The sequence below is a fragment of the Chiloscyllium plagiosum genome, chromosome 38 (assembly GCF_004010195.1).
Source record: "Chiloscyllium plagiosum isolate BGI_BamShark_2017 chromosome 38, ASM401019v2, whole genome shotgun sequence".
Taxonomy (NCBI): Eukaryota; Metazoa; Chordata; class Chondrichthyes; order Orectolobiformes; family Hemiscylliidae; genus Chiloscyllium; species Chiloscyllium plagiosum.
Genome location: NC_057747.1, coordinates 6,825,042 through 6,834,687, shown reverse-complemented (window position 1 = coordinate 6,834,687; position 9,646 = coordinate 6,825,042). Strand labels below are relative to the sequence as shown.

General features: G+C 42.4%; 1 protein-coding gene across 4 annotated transcripts in view; it reads right to left on the bottom strand.

The window, feature by feature from the left end:
• cuedc2 (CUE domain containing 2) overlaps positions 1–9,461 on the bottom strand; it is a 34,038-nt gene extending 24,577 nt beyond the window's left edge. For 2 of the 4 annotated variants that reach the window (XM_043678740.1, XM_043678743.1), the window contains exons 1-3: positions 9,362–9,461; positions 7,103–7,209; positions 4,939–5,082 (exon numbers count right to left, since the gene is read on the bottom strand). In XM_043678740.1, the coding sequence (XP_043534675.1) occupies positions 4,939–5,082; positions 7,103–7,176 (218 nt within the window). In that variant the 5' untranslated portion in view covers positions 7,177–7,209; positions 9,362–9,461. Of the gene's footprint in view, positions 1–4,938; positions 5,083–7,102; positions 7,210–8,628; positions 8,907–9,321 lie in introns of those variants that run through there. The other 2 variants (XM_043678742.1, XM_043678741.1) reach the window with 2 other exon arrangements.
• Positions 9,462–9,646: the final 185 nt, after the last annotated feature.

The window sequence follows — 9,646 nt, the reverse complement described above, 5'->3', positions numbered from 1 at the left end:
TGCAAACTCCACACAGACAGTCACCCAAAGGTGGAATCAAACCTGGGTGCCTGGAGCTGTGAGGCAGCAGTGCAAACCACTGAGCAACCAGGCTGTTGTATGACAAATGGCAGGTCGTTCTCCATCGCATGAGGGACGCGCTGAAGCTTGGGGCAGCTGCCGCCAAGGCGCGGTGGGGAAAGACCACCGTCTAACATCTGCCTGCCTAATGAAGAACAGGGGGCCCACGCAGTCATTTGGGCTCCGCTGGCGTCTGAGCTCAATGTAATCGCACCAACCTGTGAATACGAATGATTATCCTGTTTCGCTACGTAAAGAAATGGAATGTTTACAGAATGATGACATGTCCAATTGTATAGATTAAATATATTTTTGAAATATAAAAAAAAAAGAAACGTCATTCCTGATGAAGTGCTTTTGCCCGAAATGTCGATTTTCCTGCTCCTCTGATGCCGCCTGACCTGCTGTGCTTTTCCAGCACCACTCTAATCTTGACTTAAATCAGGAGAGGCCTTGCCATAGTGGTATTATCACTAGACTATTAATGTCCTGGGGACTCAGTGCGAATCCCGCCACAGCAGATGGTGGAATTTGCATTCAATTTATAAAAAACATTCAGAATTAAGAATCTACTGATTGTTGGAAAATATCCAACTGGTTCATTTATGCCCTTTGGGAAAGAAACATCCTTACGTGGTCTGGCCTACATAGGACTCCAGACCCATAACCAATGTGATTGGCTCTTGGGCAGTTAGGGATATGCAATAAATGCTGGCCTAGCCAACAACACACTCATTCTATAAATTAATAAAGAAAAAGAAAAATATGGTTCCCATCAATACTCCCTCGAAGCTGTGCAGATACCCAGCCACTCCACAGTGCTGCACATGGCATTGTTCCAGAAGTCGGTGCTGTGCACTGGACTCAGAGGCCTGCAAAGACAGTAGGAAAATTAGAGGGAATGCTGGTGCCCGTACGTGTGTGAAATGTTGCCATTCATCTATGTCAGATCTGAAAACTTTATTTTAAATTATGCATTCAGAGGATGTTGGCACCACCAGCATTTTATTGCCATTGAGGGGCATGGTGAGCCTCATTCTTGGTCTATGTGGTAGAGGGACACACCATGCTGCTATGAATGGAATTCCAGGATTTTGACCCAGCAACACTGAATGAAGTGATATATTTCCAAGTCAGGATGGTGTGTGGCTTGTTGGGAACTTGCAGCTGGTGATGCTCCCAAGTTTTGTTTTTCTACATGGTAGTGGTCATGTCTTCCGAAGACACTGTCAGGAACCTTGGTGAATTTCTACAGTGCATCTTGCAGATGGTACACACTGCTGCTAATGAGTGTCGGTCATGGAGGAAGTGGATGTGGAATTAATCAAGTGGATGCAATGAAGCTTGTTGCTGAAGCTGCATTCATCCAGGCAAGTGGGGAATATTCCATTACACTCCTGACTTGTGCCTTGTAGATGATGGGCAGGTTTGAGGAGTCAGGAGGTGAGCGTTACACAATACAGGATTCCTAGCCTCTGACCTATGCTTATAGCTTCAGTATTCATATAGCTAGTCCAGTCCAGTTTCTAGTCAATGGTAACCCTCAGGATGTTGGGGATTCGGTAATGTTAATTCCATTGAATATCAAGGGATGATGGTTAGGTTCTCTCTTGTCAAAGATATTGCCTTACACATTGGTGTGAATGTTACTTGCCATTCGTCAGCTCAAACTGCTGAACATTGCACAAAATCAGCGAATATCTCCACTCCTGACCTTTTGCTGGAGTGAAGGTCACTGATGAGTGGCTGAAGACAACTGGCCCTAAGACACTACCCTGAGGAATTCCTGCAGAGATGCCCTGGAGCTGAGATGACTGACCTCCAATAATCATCATCATCTATGGTATGATTAAAATTAATGTAGAATTCCATTTGGCTCCAGATTTCCTAGGGTTGCATAATGCAACACAGCCTTAATGTCAAGGGCATTTACTCTCACCTCACCTTTGCTATTTAGCTCTTTTGTCCATATTCTAACCAAGAATGAAATAAGGAGAGGAGCTGAGCAGTCTGGCAGAACCCAAACTGAGCATCAATGCACAGGTTATTGCTAAGCAAGTGTTGCTTATTAACACAGTTGATGACACCTTCCATCACTTTGTAGATAGTCGAGAATGGTGTGATGGCGATAATTGGTTGGGTTGTATTTGTGTTACTTTGTGTATTCAGGACATTGCTGTGCAATTTCCTACGTTGTTAGGTAGCTGCAAGTGTTGTCGTCACTGGAACAATTTGCCTAAGGACGGGCTCATTTTGGAACACAAGTCTTCAGTACTATTGATAGAATGTGGTCAAGGTCGAGAGTATCTGTAGTATTCAGTGACTTCAGCCATTTCTTGATGGAGTGAATTGAATTGGCTGAAGACTGACATCTGTGATGCTGGAGATATCTCACTCGGCACGTCTGACAAAGATAGTTAGAAATGCTTCAGCCTCATCTTGTGCAACAATGTTCCAGGTTTTTCCATCATAGAGAATACTGATATTTGAGAAGCCTTCTTCTGTGGTATGTTATTTAACTGAGCACTACCATTGATAACTGATGTAGCAGGACTGCAGTACTTTAGATCACATCTACTGATTGTGAAATCACTTATTTCTGCATTATCTCACTTAACCACTAATTACATATTTCGGCAAGATGGCAGTGGAGTATGCTCATCCACTCTTCTTACTTTTCTTTTTTCTTTATAGTTTTAATTTTTTTAGATTTTTTTCTACTAACTTACCTTATGGAGACAGACAGCAGCAGCAGCACCACCACCACCACCACCACTGGGCACACTGATTTTGGCAATTGGCTAGATGTCCAGTGTGAGGCAGCTGGGACACTTGGTAAGTTCCCAATGCCCGACATGTGGACCAATGGCAAGACTGAGGCCCAGCGCAGATGGCATCTAGATCAGGGCTATGGCGGTCTGGTGTGTGGTAGCATCAGAGATCTCAGGAGTGAGCCCAAAGTGGCGGTGGAGGTTCCCCCAACATCTGTAGCAATGATCAGGGCAGAGAAAGTGTGCCAAAGAGGTGATCGAGCCCTTGTAGGAAGTCCAGTCCCAACATGGCTAAGCATTTAAAGACTGCACTGGTTGAACTTTTAGCTTTATTTTCCATTCAATACTAAAACTGACTGTAATGTTTAACTTCAATCTTTTTTGTGATATACCAAGACTGACTGCAATGTTTACCTTTTAACATTGTTCCTTATTTCTTTCTATCTTGCACCTTGGTACATGTACCCAAGGCGGCACCATGTGTGGCGACACTGAAAACTTTTCACCGTGGATGTAGGTTTACTCACTGAGCTGGAAGGTTCATTTTCAGACATTTCGGCACTATACTAGGTAACATCTTCAGTGAGCCTCCGGACAAAGCTTTATATTTATATGTTTGGGTTGGTGATGTCATTTCCTGTTCTTTTTCTCAGGGGGTGGTAAATCGGGTCCAAGTCAACATGTTTGTTGATAGAGTTCCAGTTGGAATGCCATTAATGCCAACGGGAACTCTATCAACAAACACATTGACTTGGTCCTGATTTACCACCCCCTGAGAAAACGAACAGGAAATGACATCACCAACACAAAGAAACCCAAACATATAAATAGAAAGCCGAAATCAATAGCAGTGCTTCGCCTGGAGGCTCACTGAAGATGTTACCTAGTATGGTGACTAAACGCCTGAAAATGAACCTTCAAGCTCAGCAAGCAAACCTACATCCAGAACCTCAACCTGAGCTACAAATCTTCTCAAAACGTGCTAACTTTTCACTGTACTCATGTACTTTTGTACTTGATTACATATGACATTGAAGTTTAAATCTAAAACAAATGTATATCTCGCCATCATATCTTATTCAGGGCTTTCGTGCTCACAGAAATTACTTGCTGCATGTCTTCAATATGAAGTCTAACTTTGCCCTCTGACTCAAGCAAGAGCACAGCATCATCTTAAAGCTTCTCTGATTGCTTAACAGATAATGGCACTGTCTTTTCTGGTGCTGAGGTAAATATATCAGAAGACCAAAAGTATAATCCAATTAATTATTCTAACCCATCGACAACGGAGGGAAGTAGTAAACATGTAACTCCTCAATACCAAACAGTGGCCATCGGAAACAGCACATTAGCAAAGTATAAATTGCCAACTCATGTTGGCAACATGAAGAATGACCACTTCAGGCTATACCATCCGAATGACAGGAAGGTTACATTTCATTACACTCCAAAGCATTTTACATCCAATGCTAATATGGGTTAAGGTAAAAAAAAAATCAAAACACCAGGTTATAGTCCACCAGGTTTATTTGAAAACACAAGCTTTCAGAGAACTGCTCCTTCATCAGGTGCTAGTCATCATGGTGTGGGATAAGTGTTGACCATGACACCAGGGAGAAAGCCCCTGCTTTTTTTAAAATGAAATATAGCTGTGCAACCTTTGATGTCTTCTTGTGAGGGACAATGGAGCCTCAGATTAAGCTCGGATCTGAAAGACAGCACATGTGATAGCGCAGCTGGAGTTATGTTGTCCAAGTCTCTGGCGAGGGGCTTGAACCCACAACCTTCTGATTCAGAAATGATAACACTAGTCACTGAGTCACCAACAATTTGCTGAACTATAATGAGTGATTCTGCAAATTCAAGAGGACTAAAGTGAACAAACCAGAACCGAGCAGAATATTCCATGTCAAAACATTAACATTGATGATAAACTTGTATTTTCCCAAATTTTCAAATGTTACACTATACAATTTTGTAGGAGAAAGTGAGGACTGCAGGTGCTGTACCCTATTATTAACAATAGTGGAGGTTCTACAGGACTCCTCTCAAACTCAGATTATTCAGTACACTATCAAATTACCTGCAAGTGCAAAGAATTGCCCACCTGCTTATCTCTGCGAAGCCTGGGACATAAGCTGCCATCATTTCCACAAACATTTCCACATCAAAGTTCTCTTCAGACGAGTCTGGAGATCCAAGTTCCTCCAGTACACTGGTGATATAGGACAGAATCACCTCATCCATCACACTACAGGAGGAAAAAAATCATCAATGTGACTGTCCCATCTCAACACAGTCACAGTGTCGATCATCGAACATGCAAATGCATTTCTAGTAGCCTGACTGTATGGTTTCACAACTCCCTTTCTGCCAGGCCATTGAAACACTTTCAGCTCGATCACTTTGTTATTGTTTTACTGAGACAAAGTACAACTGTCTGATTTTATGTGTCATAGATTCCAACTTGATTCTGCTTAAAAGTAGTATTTTTTTAAAAATCAATAACCGGTAAAAGAATCATTGGGTGCAAAATATTAACTTGTTTTTCCCTCTCTCACAGATGCAACCAGACCTGCTGAGTTTCTCCACTACTCTGGCATACTTAGTACCTTCAGAACTCTGGCATCCACGGTGTTTTGCTTTTACCCAAAACAAATTACCTGGTCAGTTATGTTGATGTGTGTGGAACTTTGATTTGTGGAAATTGTTGCCACATTTCCAACATTAGAATACTTCAGAACTACTTAATTTGCTCTAAAGAAAATTGGGTTATGAATTAGGCAGTGTCAAAACATGCTTGAAAGCACTCATGTTGGGGAAAGAAACATCAATTGGTCAGGCTTTCTTCAAAACATCCATTTGCTATGAAAGGTGTCCACCCAATTATTCTGCTTGTTCCAGGTGATTGCATGGAGGGTTCATTTGGTCTAAACCACCTCTGTAGACAACATGTTCATTGTGCTTTCTTTCATTTCCTCCTTGGATCCATTACTAGTCATTCCCTTCTGAGCTCCCAATGACCTATCGAGCTTTGTGTTCTCTTCCCTAGGTCAGTGTCCCTGTTCTTTCCCTAAGAATTTGTTCTGTGATCCCTGTGTCTTACCCTGATGGCTGTGCCTCTAGTTCCTGTGCTCCCTTTCTGTGAGGTGCCTGTGACTTCCCTTCCTTGCTAGAGATTTTTCTGATGCCCCATGTGGTCCAAATCTTTTTTCAGCACCCTCCTGGAGAATATGCCCAGGTCACAATCATTCTCCTCTGAGCTGTTTTGTACTGTATTCATGTGCATTCCATTGTTGTGCCAAGATGTGGATTTCTGGCAATCCATTCAAAATCAGAGAACGTCTCAGCAAAGATCTTTCCTGACCCTACCCAGAGTCCATTTTAAAAACAACTGTATCCTAATCCCAGGTCACTAAGGCCATTAAACCATTTTACGTAATGTAAAAGTGTTGTGGCAGAGTAGGGAGCATCGCTGCCTATAAGCTAGAAGCTATGGGTTCAAATGCCAGTCTGGGACATGATGGCCAAAGGTGCATTCATAACATGGCTAAACATTTGAGTAACGACCTACAAACCCTTTAAAGCATGCCAGTAGCAAATGGTAAGAGACGGAGAGATTCCTGGTCAGCCATGTTTTATGGAGAGAATGTTGGAACCTCACCTGTCACTAACTACATCTCCAGACTGTAACATGGAGAAAGTGCTTGTCACAGCAACTAAGATTCCAAGGGAACTGTCACACAGTACCACTTCATTTATTCTTTAACTATAGCAATTAGCTATATCAACAGACACTAACTATCAATAGGTCATACGGTGAAAGCGGACAATGTTTTGTCAGGGTATTCAGTTTTGGTTCTGAGTTCATACTCTGACCCGATTCAAAACATCAGTTTCAAACTAGAAAGGAAGGTCCAAGTACATATTTCAAGTTGGCATTTTAGTGGAGTAGTGATAGTATTTAGGCATTGTCGAGGGTACTATCTTTACTGTGAAACATTAAACCACAGGTCCTACTAAGTGGATGTAAAACAAAAAAGTCTAGCATATTTTTAAGAGCAAGGGAGTATCCCAATGCCCTGGCCAACATGACTTAAAATCAGATCATTTGATCAACTTCCTTTATGTTTTTGAGATCTTACTGTATGTAAATTGATTGCTGTGTGCACCTAAATGGTAACTCTATTTCAAAGTAGTTCAGTGGCTGCAAAGTAGTTTTGGTAACCTAAAGTGCTACATAAATGCAAGCTGTTTCCTTTACCACCCACCTGAGATCAGCATCTGGGATGTGAAGTTGAACAAACTGGGTCAGTGCATCCTGGATAATTTTCTCCAATGCCATGACAGCAATACTTGATCAATAACAAGGTCCCACCTGTAGACAAAAAGCATTTGAATGGTTTCACCTTACAGAAGGATTTCCAATTTTAATGCCTGCAGTCATCTCAAAAGTGATATTCTTCACTTGACTTTGCCATTCACTGCTGGCCCAAATGAATGGCACCCTGTGTATGCTTAAGTTGGATAACCAGCTACTCAATGCGTAGTTCCTATTCTGTTCCAGATTTATTTATTGTGTTGGACTTTCCACAAGAAAAAAAAAGACCAGCAGAGTATTCACATCTGGTTGGTCCTCTGTAACCACTTGCTGGGGTCATTCATTACCTGTCACACCAATCAGCTTGTTGGAATTAGACATATAAAGACTAAAGGTTCCTTTTATGAATCATAACTGCAATACAAAAAATAATTCCAAGTCACTGCAATCCTATACATCTATTTGAGGCTTTATCCACTTGATGTAGAATATGTGGCTCGCTCATCTACAGTTTTTAAAACTTTAACTTGTTGGGTCAACTGTGGCTCAATTGGTAGTGTCCTTACCTCTGAATCACTATGTTCAGGGTACAAGTTGAACTCGAGAGCTTGAGGACAAAGATAAAGGTGACACTCCAGTGCAGTACTGAAGGAATGCTGCCCTGCTGGAGCTGCCATCTGTGGCTGTGATGTTAAACCAAAACTTGAGTGGATGTAAAAGCTCCCACAGCACTGCTTCAAAGAAGAGTCGGGCAGTAATATCTTAGGTCAACATTTATCCCTCAATCAATATCACAAAAATGAATTGATTATCTGAACATTATTTGAGAGAACTTGCTGTTTGGAAATTGGCTGCCAAGTTATTACATCAGTGAATATACTTCAAAAGTGCTTCATTAGCTACAAGGTGCTTTGAGACATATAAATATAAGTTTTTCTTTGGCTTTATATGAAATTTCTCCTGATTTCTTCCAGATTTTCCATGTACTGGGACATAGGATGAAGAGTCAACTTAAGTTTCCTTTTTTTGGTGTCAAACAGAATAGTGAAGCATACCTTCACATCTCATACAGCAGTAATGTTCCACCATTAGAGAAACATCAATCATGTTAAACATTGCATCTTCATAACAGACATGTCCGACCCCACACTAATTAACAATTATGTTTGTACATTCAACTCTACAATGTAAAATCCAGCTTATTGATTTTACAAAATTGCCTCACCAGAATACTCACTGAACCTCAAAAGCATTATCCAATTATTCCCACTCCCTCACCCAACACATATTTCCTTTGCATTGCTATCTATTTCACTTTTGAAATAGAATGTTGGATCTACTTCCCCCAAACTTTCAAGCAGTGCTTTTCACAACACAACTCTAACATTGAGCATTTCTTCATTTCCCCACATCCAAATGACTTTTCTTAAAACAAAAGAATTACTTTAAAATTTGTTATCTCTGGTACCAACCAACCTGCCAGAAGAATGCAGATTGTCATTGACCCTGTATAGGCGACTGTACGTCAAGTAGGTGCTCACTAATATTCCAAATGTGTTCTGTACAAAACACTGTCTGCTATTCTTCTTCCACATCATCTCAGTTCTTACATGGGGTATCGGAAACTCTGCAATCCAATTACAATGTTGCACTAAACAAAGTCTCGAAAATCTTAATCCTCCCCTCCCCCAACTGCTAAAGACCCTCTCCACTTTGAGTCAGATGTGAGTTCAAGCCCAAACATGACAAAATGACGTTCTGAAGAGAATTCAAACTACATTCTAGCGTAGGGCTGAGGTTGCACTGCATTTTAAGAGGTAACATCTTTCAGATTAAGCCGAGCCCGTCTCTGCCCTCTCGGGTAGAGCTGCTCTACTCCAAAGAAGAGCAATGAAACTCTCACTGGGGTCCTGGATTAATGTTAGTCCCTCACCCAACATCGCTGTTGGTGGGATCTTTCCTACAGTACAATAATTTCTACGCTTCAAAAACAATTCGTTAGCTGCAAAGAGCTTCGGTACATCCTGAGAATGTCAAAGGCGCCATGGAAATGCAAGTCTGTCTTTAAAAGCCGGTAGAAGATGCAGGGTCATTCTGGAGGATACACACAACCACCAGATGAGAGAAACCAACGCTCCACGTCCCACATATATAAATTGGAAAACCCACTTTCATCGCCTGGAGCCTCGAGCTCCCGTTTCTCACTTACACCAACCATTCGATTCCCAACCGTCCCCGGAGCCCGCAACCGTCAAAAACCCGCCGAGCACTAGCCACGCCCCTCACCGCGCGCTGTCTTCGAGCCTCCGTGAGTACTCACCCCGCCCCCCAGCGGCGCTGTCTTCAGCCCCCGAGCGCTGACCCCGCCCCCAGCACTCACTCCATCCCCCCCTTCAGCCCCCGCCCGGCGGTTCAAGTCTTCAGCCCATGTGCACTGACCCCGCCTCACGGCGGCATAGTCTTCGGCCGCGAGCCCTGACCGCGCCCCCCGACG